We start from the raw sequence: 12,104 nt of genomic DNA, 5'->3' as shown, positions 1-12,104 counted from the left end.
ATGACCATCCTGAAAATTCCAGGTGAAAGGTCTAATTTTTTTTTTCTGAGTCCTTGTTTAGTTATCCAGCTGGAAGGAAGCGGATGCTGGTTAGGGGTATGGCAGTCTGTCTCCTGCCTCGTTTGCTGTCTTGAATCATGCCCTAAATATTCTGACATGGGAGGCTAGAATTTCGAACTTATTTTTGTCCAAAAAAAAAATTATAGCCAAACCAAAATATCAGCAGTCTATTTGAAAAGAGAAGTTAAAGCAATAGTTGAGGAAGAGGAGAGCACTTTTGTCAGTCTTCTGATTTCAGGAAAACTCGGTTGAAAGCCTGAAGGTTCAAGAATCCTCTCAACAAGTAAACACAGCTCAGGAGCATCTCTTGGAAAATACTATTTAAAATGTAAAATCTTTTGCAAATGTCAGAAATATCTAGAGCAATTGTCTACACTACACACCTGTGGCGTAATTTATTGTGAACTGCAGATGGATTTAACAGCTCAAAAGGTTGATCAGTTAGTTTCTTTGACTCATTATCGAATAGGCAGACATTCAGCAACCTGAGATTCATTCTAACTTGCATGACAATAGCTGCAAGAAAAGTGGCAAAGGCTGTCACATCACTTTCACGTGTCGTTGTTTCATCTTGCATGAACAGATGTGATTTTAAACTTCCCACGTTGCAGTCCTGTCTCCAAGGAGTAACAGGAGAAAAAAAAAAATTTCTTTCACTCTGCTGCTTGAAAAGGCAGTATTTTTTGCCTTGGAGTAGTACAACTGTTAATCAGCATAGCTTTGTTGCACGAAGCAGATGATCTGCCTTCTATGTTAAAATGAATTACTAGGCTCCATATCTTTTCCACCACCCACCAACCAACAGGTTTTGTCTGCTTATGTCTTTCCTGTGGCTGATTTGATTTTTTTTTCCCCAGCATGGAATGAACTTTGTGCAATATAGCACAGGGAAAACAAGATATATTCATGATGGCTTTTTTGCTTTGTGTGGATGAAGTACATAGTAACTACATGTTCTTGCCTTTTGACTTCCTTGGTGAATCACTTTTACCTGTGAATCATTGTTAGCATTTTTCACAGGTATAACCACTCATATACAGTCTTGAGATGCTTTTTATCATGTCTTAATAATAATTTCATCTAACTTTTTAAAGTGAAGTAATTTGATGTATACAATATGTGTATTACTAGGATTTTTGATAGCAGGTTGTTGGATTTTGTCTGACCTGAGTAAAAGATGTCATCTTGGCATCATCATGTAAACAACAACAAAAGAAAAAAAAGGCTACCGAAGGAAAAAAGTAAACTGAGTGAAACAATAGGTCTAAAGTTACTGCACTTAATTACTTTTAATTTGTTGTTTTGATTCAGATTGAAGTTCCATCTATATATGTAGGAAATTTCCTTCTCTGCAAAGTTAATTAATTTAATCATTCTGGTTAGGTCTACGTGAGCATGCCATGGTGTTCTCAGATTCTTCTTTTTTTCCAAACCTGTAAAATTTGTGTCTTCCACAGAGCATTGATGGCCCAGTAAATCCATCCATATAGCTCGCAGCTCCCTAGAATTTTTTTGCATCTGACTCTTCTAAAAATATCCAGTCCATTTTGGCTCAGAGTCTTCATGGTCTTTGTAAGTTGTCAGCTTTCTGGACTAATTCATTCTGAGGATTTTTTCACTTCAGTGACCATTTGCTTACAAGCCCTCATGGAGTGCTAGAACTCTGACTCCTGAGATCTAAGTAGTAATACAAGGAGAGAGTTTTACAGTTAACGCAGGGGATGTGAAAACTTTTCCAGCTACTCAGACGAACTCTCTCCTTTGCTAGCGCACAGCAAGCAAAAATGTATTTGACAAAATTGTTCTCATTGCCCCAAGTTAGGCATCTGAGTCCATAGCTGGGCGCACACTGATGATTTCTGCTTTCAAATTGATGACTGCCTGCAGCTACCGCTGCTGCCATGCCTGGGGAAGTCGGGGGTGGACTTTGCGCTCAATGACTGACAGCTCCCACCGAGGAACTTAACTAGAGATCTGAATAAAGAACTCAGGTATTTCAGGTTTTAACACCTCAGATATACCTTAGAAGATCTGATTTAACAGATAGGCACACAGCCTTTTGATGGAAGCTCCAGCTTGTATCTGGACAGGGGCTGATCTGTGCCTGAGACTTTGCATCGCACAAGTTGTTGGAATATATGCACCCTGACACTGAAAATAGACCACTTGTGTTACCACCCAGCAAACACAGACAGAGGAATGATGCTTGTGTTACAGAGTGTGTTGCTCTACATCTTCAGGATTGTTTCTGCAGTTGCTGTGAAGCTGCTAGTGCATCATCATCAATGTGACAGCCCGCAGCTTGGGCGGTCAATGATGGTAGAATTAGTTATGTGCTCTAACATCGTTCTCTTCTCTTCTTTTTCTTCCTTCAGAAATGTAGAATCTTTAGAAGGGAGAAGCGTGGGGCGCTGATGTAAGATTTGCTCTATTATTCATCTCCTACAGATTGTTTTAGTCTTCACAGCTGCTAAAAACTTTTTCTACATCGGTGTTGAGAAAGTGGCCACACCATTCTGAAAAACAAGAGTTTGTCTTATAGAAACTGTATTATTTGCTAGTAAAAATCCCTAATGTACTTTCCTGACAGACAGCTGAGGTGCGATAAACAAAGTGTATCATAAAGGCAGGAGAAAAGGATGGAAAATTAAATGTCTGATGATTTTAACTATAAGAAGAAAAAAAAACAAATAACATTTGCTCACCTATCTCAGGAGAAAATGGTTTGCAGATAGCAACGGAATAAACACTGCTACCAAGAGGCATGGTCCTGCCTGCCTGAAGATAGAAAGCACAGACAGACATAATGCTATAGCATTTATGGTGTCTGTAAATGTGTTTTGAATGACATTAGTATCTTCTTTCCCAGGCCATTTTAAGCATTGCGGTTGAATATAGTCAGGGGATATATAGACAGTCTGGTGCTGTTTCTGAGAATCCTAGATAAGCACCAGTGAATCCTTTACCAGGGTATTACATGAGATTCAAACACTGGGGTGTTTTCCCAGAATTTTAATCAGCACTTGTTTGTTTTCTGCATACTTAAAGATGCTCACAAAGCTGCAGATAGTCTGGCTGCTTTCAGAGTATTCTGTTAGAAAATCCCAGCTCTTAACCTTATTTGCCAGCTGCGTTGCAACAGACCTTTCCTAATATTATGAAGCAAATGAACAGCGAACAGAGTTAAGAGATGATCCTGAGGGTCAAAAAGAAGTGTGAAAGTAAAATGCATTGACAAAATGAACTGGAATGAGAATGCTGCAGTCCAGCTTTCCTGTAGTGCTGGCCTGGAGCAAGTTCAGAGAAAAGGCAGAGTGAAAGACATTGGGGTTGGGCTTTTTGGTTTGGTTTGTTTTTTAAAATCTGTTTTAACGGACTGTACTGCATTTCTTGCCTTTATCAGAAGCTTACAGCAGAAGGTGCGATTACTTAAATATTCCACTGAGAGGTTCACTGTGTCAAAACCATGGTTCTGCTGTAAAAGTAATAATAAAAAAGGGACATGACTTGTGAGATTAAAGTGGGAGACAATTCCTTTGTTTGTATTTTTGATATTATGTATATATATTAGTAGAACGGAAAATCCTCATTCCCAGTAGAGAATCTATGTCCTGCAACCACTAGATTTAAAAAAAAAAAAAAAAAGATATATATAGAATTATACATGATCTGAGAACTGCCAGTGTGCCCTACTTGTGCGTATTGCAATGCCCTTTGAGTGGTTAGGTTCTTGGCCAGCTGCGAAGAATAGTAGCTCTACGCGTTCCACGCGTTTTTGTAGCATCCCACAGTAGCTGAATTCGGATGGGGCCTTTGGAGGTCATGTGGTCAGCCTCCCTCCTCAAAGCAGGACCAGCTTCACAGTTGGAACTACTTTTGAAATTGCAGGTTGCTCAGGGCAGCTCCTCTGAGTCAGTGCTGAGAGTTTCCCTGGCTGGAGATTCGGCAGCCTCTCTGGGCAGCTCCAGCGCACGATCATCCTCACAGTTAAAACTTAACGTTCTTTGTATCGAATAGGAATTTTCCTTGGTCCAGCCTATGTTCATTGTCTCTTGTGCTTTTTCTGAGCATTTTTGGCATGAGCCTGGCTCTGCTTTCTCTCTAACTGTTATTGTGGTCCACCTGTAAACATCTGTGTATTCCCTTTTTATCTCTGGGTCTTAAAAAAAAAAAAAGAAGCAAAATGCGAAACTGAAGGGAGTTTCAGCTAAATTTTGTTGTATCAAATAGTTGATAGGGAGACGAAGTAAAATATACAGTATTTCTAGAGGAATTATGGCTACATTAGGAAAATTTGTAAGTGGAGTACCTGTCCAAAAAGTACGTTTTAGCTGTTGGGAGTGATACCTCAAAAGCTGATCGTATCTGACATGCTCAAGTCTAACAACTATCTACTAGGTGTCCTTAGGAATACCTAAAGGATGATTAGTATGTGCATATTCTTGTACTGTATCTTCTATGTGGTTATTGTAATACAGCAGTAAGTCTTCTTCCAGAAAGCCCTCAAAAGAAAAGGTTCATATTGAGAATCTCTTCATGGAGACTTTTGTTAAACTATCACTGATACAAGTGATCACACACTAGATACACTAGGAGATGTCCCTGCCCATGGCAGGGGGGTTGGAACTAGATGATCTTTAAGGTCCCTTCCAACCCTGGCAATTCTATGATTCTATGATTCTATGACCCTGAAGTACAGTGCTGGTGATGCTACCTGGCTTCAGTCAACCTTTCAGTGCACAATAAAGTACATGTGCATACCTAGTCACCTTTCCATGTTTGAAACGTCATATATTTATAACATATCCATCTGCTAATAAAAAATGTGCAAGTATTTATACACAAGCCATTTTTGCATTTCATAGACACAGTGTAAGAGACTGAACAGAGTATTGGTAGATCAATAGCACATACTCTTGATTCTCCAGAAAATGCAAGTGCATAGCTGTATGCGTTAAACAACATAGCTAACCAATACCTAAGTTGCCATTCAGAATATAAGTGGTGTCACTTACCCTGTCCCTCTAAATTTGGGTATCCACAAAAACATGCATTAAACTAATGCTTCCAGTTTACTTACTTCTCCGTTCCTTGTTCATTGAATTAATGATGTAAACTGCTTTGGTAAATCACAGTACTGTTAAGACCAAACAGCAAATCATCAGTGCCATTTGTGGGTTTTAGAGCATTTGAATAAAATTTTTGGAGTGTGATTTTCTCTGTCTTTTGTACCTTTATTTACTGCTTCCTTATTTTGCTGTTCCAGAAAAGATCAATTTTACAAGCTTAAATTCCCATACTCTGGTGGCATGGGGACATTTCCCATTTCCCATTTACACATTCCCATTTTCACATTCCCCCTTGGGGAATGTCCCATGGGGACATTTCCACATTTCCCATTTACACATTCCACATGCCAAAAGCGTGAATAAGACTGGTATAAATACTGAGGGTCGAATAAAGGATCACTCTTATTCTGATCTGTGAAAACATCTGGACATGTGCTAGGAGTTTACTAAAGTCAAGAGTTAAATACATGGTTAAGAATTAACCAAGAGAATATTTGTCCTTGCTGAACTGGGAGCTCTGTGGTAAAAGGAATAGATTACATCCAAGTCTTTGAGAATATTTCTCTGTGGTATAACACTTCTTGCTTTGAAGGAATAAGATGTAAGATACAACCTAAATGCCTCACAGTCTCCTTTTAGGGCATGTATGTAAGTGTATCTTTAAAGCAAAAGCTGTACTCTTCTGATTTTAATGGGCTTACCAGTGGCTGAAGTAACAAAATAAGGAAATAAGAAAAAGACTGAAATCATATTTTTTTAACATCAGTTAATAAAAATGCTAATTTCCTCCTTATTTTTTCCTGTATTTTTCTAGAATTTATTTTAATGTAAAAGAAATACAAATATTGCCTCTTTTATGAGTTTGTCATTAATAGACCTTTTTTATAGTCTACATTTCTATGTAGAAAACAGTTCCCAAAATGTTAAGTGTGTGTTAAAATCCTGTCTGTTCAATAGATTCTTTATATCTCAGGCTAAAAAAAATATGAAGTAATCTTCCTCTGCAAATAGACTGTTTATCAAAATGCATTGCTTTGTTCTGACCACTAGATGGTGCAGATGTCTGCACGTCTGTATGTCTGCGTGGGAATATAGTGATACAGTCATAAATATTATTTTTCTGACCAACAGATATTTCCTGGACTGATTCTCTCAGACATTAAGCCTGCTAAAAGAATGAAGTTCAAGACAGTCTGCTACCTGCTTGTTCAGCTCATGCACTGTCGTAAGATGTTCAAAGCGGAGATCCCTTTCTCTAATGTCATGACATGTGAGGATGACGATAAGGTAATCCATGTGCTCTCTTTGGGCATCGTTTCCGGGACGGCATTAAGCAGACTTGCTCTGAGAACATATGGGGTGACCTGACCAACTGCTAGAGGAGTTTCTGGTGTTTCTGGTGGAGCTAGAGCTGTCTAATGCCCTCAGCCTTCTCACAATAAAGACAAAACTTAATTATAACAGGCCTCCAATTTGGAGCTCCTCTTGAACAAGGCAGCACAGGTGGCCTATATGGCTTCTGTTAAGGACTTCCTTCACAGGAATTAGCATTTCTGAGGCTTTTTCTGCAGTTACCAAGAGCTGTTCTTTTGCATCATGAGTCCGTCACGGTCTGAAGCTGATGGCAGCAAATGCAAAATAACAGAATAATTTTGTATCTTTAGATGGTTCTCTAAAAAATGAAAGGCAACGGATTAGCCAAAAGACCTCTTAGTCCCTAACATAAATCCTAAATACGAAAGTCCCTAATAAGACTACAAATACCGCTTTCTTGAATTGCTTGTATTGCCATAACTCAAAAGTGCTTTACGTACTAGTAGCCTGGTTTACTTTCTCTCCTGTGTGCGGATCTACCCAGAAGTTTATGGAAAAACGAGCTTTTGAAGAGTTGCTTGTTCCCTTTTCTTTGCCAGCAGGTGGCAATATTACATAGTTCACTCCACCAGCACTCCAAAGCAGGGCATGGGCTGCATTGGAAGCAGTATTTCATCTTGACTGATTGCGCCATCTTTTTTTGTTTGTTTGTTTAATAATAAACACTTATTGAAGATTCAGTCTCAATGTTAATTTCAGAAAGCATTATAACTTTTCTTTTTTTGGTTTTTGCGTGTGCTTGTGTTTCTTCTATGGGAAAAGGGGAGAAAAGTCCATTCAGTTCATTTAAAACAGTTTCGGTGAAGACTATCAGAAACTCCAGATTTGATTTTGAAATTTACCATGTACAAGGCCTTCCAATGGTGAATTAGTACTGTTCTTTGAGTATTTAAAAAAAGTAACGGCCACATTCTTTGAAGCATATGCAATACTTTACAGTGTGCCTTGTGTGTATATATGTATAAATATGGTAGTACACACAGAAACTCCTGATATGGGGTTGCTAGGGATCTGATGAAAATTTTCGTATGTCAAAACATTTGCAGTGAAGTACTACCATGCTATCTTTAACTGAACCAGTCGTTCTGAGCTTTTGTACCTAATACATAACATTTATCGTGGAGCATAACATATGGGTTTGATATAAATACACTGTGTTGCAATGCAGGGGTTCTTCAGAAATATCAGTCCCCAAATCGTGTAAAACAAGCTATGGCTATAAAGGCTTTGAAGCCAGTACATTACTGCAGCAGATACTTATTTAATTTCTGAGAAATATACATACTGGATCTTGATCACATATATGACATAATGTAAGTCTACTGTGTGAAAAAATAATAGAGATAAAAATAAGAGATCTAGTGACAATAATTACCTGTATAGCAACAGCTATTTTGATTAAGTGGCAGAACAGATAGTATAATTTATTCCATATATCAGAACAGCTCCCATCATCTACCCTCATTCAGATTTTAAAGCAAAGAAGTATTTTCTTTTATTTTTTTAAGTGCTGTTTTGCTCACACCTATTATTATGCTATAGGCTTAAATTTGGATTATAAAAAATCCCCAAAGATGTACTTTCTGCTGCACCTCAAGCAATACATATGCTAACTAATCGTTCTTTATCTTTATGAAGAATAAAATTTTATATTCCTGACAATATTCCTGAAAGCACTCAGTTTCCCTACAAACTTGTGGGACAAATGTCTTCTGCAAGAAAACAACTTTATCTCTGTTTAGAAGCATTTAGAATAGTTGTTTGGCTGGCAATTTAAGATCTCTGTTAACAAAACCCAGAAGATCAGATTTGAAAGCTCTAATCCATGTATGTCCACAAGATTATTTCTCATGATGAAACAATTAGTTCTTAGACCACGGACAACTTAACAAGTAATGGGATCTGGTAGTTTGAAGAAAAATGCTTCCAGTAGCCTCATAATTATTTAACGGTTGTATAACCGGCTCTCTACATATAAAGCCAGCAAAACAGGACTGGGAAAATTATTTTATCTTTGCTAAGGTCCATTCTTCTTTACAATCAGAAAACTAAGATATTAGTCAGCGCTAACCTTTCCCACTGTTTATAAGTATTCACATATAACATAAACTAATGAACATAACATAAGCTAATGAACTGCTGTAGTCCACTGTTTGTTCACTAATGAGGATCTCATGAGAACTACTTCTTCTGGAATAAGACAAGAAACCACTATTCCTGCAGAGTTACTTCAATAGCTCTTGCCACCTCTTTTTACCATCTGGTTTAAAAGGGTATTTTGTAGTATAGCCTTTAAAGAATGGGCTATTAAGTACTGACTGCTCTGAAGAGACAAATTTTTTGTGCTTTTGTAACTGCTTGCTGACAGACTCTACTGATTATATCCTGAGCCAACTTTGTCCTTATCCCTGAGCAGACTTGCCGTTTCATAACGTTTTGAATTGTCTTCCTGAACTCTGCAGATGTTATATAAAAAAAAGTATTCCTTTATCTGGATAAAATGAGTACAACTTGCCTGAGCTTGGCTGTCAAAACTCTTCTGGGAAGTAAGGCTTTACCCCTTTTGAGGTGAAAAGGATATTCAATTGATGTCTTTCTTCCTGCTCAATGTCACCAATAGGTGACTGTTTTTTCTTTTATAAGATTGGCCTACGTCTTTTTCACTCTGTGTTTTAAAAAGGCTGCATCTAGGAGAGCATGTTGTGAAGGCCCTGATCCTTTCAGTGTGCTGGGGCATGGGCAATCGTACTAGTGCAGGTCTAGCCATAATGATTTAGATTAGAGTGCCCTCAACTGAAGGTTACTGCCAGGGTGGCTGAGGTGCTGCTCACCGTCTTCAGAGTGCTCTCTGTGGAAAGTGAGACAGATTGTCTAAAATCCCTTTCAGATAACACTCTGTGATAAATCTTTTGCACTGAAAAGGCCTAAGAGGGATCATCTTGTCAGTTGTGCTGTCTCAGCCATGGAGGAATTAATGCCAGTGAGGCACAGGTTAGCTCTGATAATTTATTGGACTGCTCCATCTGCATCTGCAAGTGCACTTAAGGCATACCCAAGAGATCTTAACAAGCAAGACGCTTTGGGTGAGTTAAAAGATAGGAACACGTGAGATTTCAGACCCTCTGAAGTCACATATGGTCATTGTGCAAGAGGTTAAGGAAAATTATCTTTTCAAAATATATATTGTTACCTAGACAGTCTTGGACACTAGGACTTTTATGTCATGAAAAGCCTGGTTATTTTATCTTCAGGATATCCAGAACTCCATATCTTCCATCAAGAAAAAGATTCTAATTTTTTTTCTAGGTAAAGTCACAGTGGTTGAGATCAAACTGATTAGTTCCTCAGCGGCAGAGAAGTGTCAGGGAAGTACGTGAAGACAATTTCTGCAGATGAGAATTGAAATTCTGGAATATAGTGGTGGTTTTCTCATTGATTTCAATGCAATCGGGATTTCAGCTAAGGAGCTTTTAAAAGATGGCAATCATACAGAGATAAGATCTCTGTCTTTTGTAGTTGCTCTGCTCAATGAATTTCTCATCCTGGCTGAGAGCTTGAGATAATATGAACAGCAATGAAAAATTTCAATGTTAATATTATATGTGCTTCTTTCTTTGTCTGTGCTACAGAGGAGAGCATTAAGGACAGCCTCTGAAAAACTCAGGAATCGTTCCTCTTTTTCTACCAATGTTGTATACAACACTCCAGGAACTCGAGTAAACAGATACATCAGCCGTTTGATAGAGGCCCGGCAAACTGAGTCTGAGATGGCTGACTTGAACTTCATTACCCTGAAGTATAAGCAAGTTGAGCGTGAAAATAAAGTAAGGGGGGTTTTATTTATTTTTACTGATTTCACTGACAATGATCCAACTAGCACTGGATTTTTTGTTTGTTTTTAGACGATATCTAAATTCTGCTCACTATCTTTAAATAATCCTCTGGTCTGTCTCTCAGTTAAGAGGGACATATTATCTCCACCTTCTATAGAAGCAATTGCAGGGGATAAAAAGAAAGATCAGTATCTTGCTACTCACCAGGATGCTCCCCCATAAAGTTACATATCTTGTGATTTGGCCATCCTTTTGCTTCTCCAAAATGCTTGACCTGCATCACCTGTTTGATGCTGTCTGGTGGCAATGTGTCTGCCTACTGACTTGTCTGCTCTGGAGGAGCGTTAATGACAGGAGGATGCTTCCCTCTGCATATGTAGCCTGATAACTATCGATCCCATCAGTCCTAGAAAATATAAAAAAATCTTAAATCTCTGGGCAAGGTTATGATCTTATGCCAGCGTGACTCTGCTGAAAGCAGTGGACTTACTCCAGACTTATAAGCATGTATATTAGGTGACAAAGTATAGCTGTTTGTTCCTATCTTGCAGGAATTTTGTTTGTAGATGCAAATTGTTTTAATTGAAAAAGAAAACCCCCAAACTTTAGTTTATGTGTTTGAAAAAGCAAAAGTGATATAATTTTGGATTAATTTGGCAGTAGCATTTACTTTTCCACTGTAAGTCACTTAGTAGTCTAAGATCTCATGTCACTACTGTTTCGAGTCAGAAGCCTGTGTGCCATATTGGGCTCAATTTCTTTAAGGTTTTGACTATTAACTTTTATTTCAAGTTTCCACAGCGACTTATTATTTAATTGTAATTGTTTTCTTTCAAAATAAGAAAGTTTTTTCCTGTAAATGAGATTGAAATTTGGGTCTTTCTGAGAAAACACTCATGCATTTCCACTTCTGAAAAATAAAGGACGATGGCTTAGTGGAATCAGAGACAGTAACTGCTCAAAACTGCCCAGGTCTCTCATTAGCAGCTGCCTCCAACCCACTCACTACACAGAATCACAGAATGATGGGGGCTGGAAGAGACCTCTGGAGATCATCTAGTCCAACCCCCCTGCCAGAGCAGGGTCACCTGGTGCAGGTTACACAGGAACGTGTCCAGGCAGGTTTTGAATGTCTCCAGAGACGGAGACTCCACCACCTCTCTGGGCAGCCTGTGCCAGTGCTCTGCCACCCTCAAAGTAAAGACCTTCCTCCTCATGTTTAGATGGAACTTCCTATGTTCAAGTTTGTGCCCATTACCTCTTGTCCTGTCACTGGGCACCACTGAAAAGAGCCTGGCCCCATCCTCCTGACACCCACCCTTTAAGTATTTATAAGCATTGGTAAGATCCCCCCTCAGTCTTCTTTTTTCCAGACTAAAAAGACCCAAGTCCTCAGCCTTTCTTCATAAGAGATGTGTTCCAGTCCCCTAATCATCTTGGTAGCCCTTTGCTGCACCCTTTCCAGCAGTTCCCTGTCCTTCTTGAACTGGGGAGCCCAGAACTGGACACAGTACTCCAGGTGCGGCCTCACCAGGGCAGAGTAGAGGGGGAGGATGACCTCCCTCGACCTGCTGGCTACACTCTTCTTGATGCACCCCAGGATGCCATTGGCCTTCTTGGCCACGAGGGCACGTTGCTGGCTTATGGTCATCCTGTTGTCCACCAGGGCTCCCAAGTCTCTTTCCACCGAGCTGCTCTCCAGCAGGTCAGCCCCCAACCTGTGCTGGTGCATGGGGTTATTCCTCCCCAGGGGCAGCACCCTACACTT

The 12,104-nt window shown here is 39.2% G+C and overlaps 1 protein-coding gene across 4 annotated transcripts in view; it reads left to right on the top strand.

Moving 5' to 3' along the window:
- Positions 1–12,104, top strand: part of ADCY1 (adenylate cyclase 1) — a 164,843-nt gene that overhangs the window by 109,437 nt on the left and 43,302 nt on the right. For all 4 annotated transcript variants that reach the window (XR_008464949.1, XR_008464950.1, XM_054192166.1 and 1 more), the window contains exons 8-9: positions 6,261–6,416; positions 10,133–10,327. Coding sequence is in view for 2 of the 4 variants with exons in the window: in XM_054192166.1 (XP_054048141.1) it covers positions 6,261–6,416; positions 10,133–10,327 (351 nt within the window). In the remaining 2 variants the exon portion in view is untranslated. The remainder of the gene's footprint in view (positions 1–6,260; positions 6,417–10,132; positions 10,328–12,104) is intronic.

This window comes from Rissa tridactyla, chromosome 2 (genome assembly GCF_028500815.1).
Source record: "Rissa tridactyla isolate bRisTri1 chromosome 2, bRisTri1.patW.cur.20221130, whole genome shotgun sequence".
NCBI lineage: Eukaryota > Metazoa > Chordata > Aves > Charadriiformes > Laridae > Rissa > Rissa tridactyla.
The sequence above is the reverse complement of the archived record's forward strand: the minus strand, read 5'-3'. Positions and strand labels throughout refer to the sequence as shown.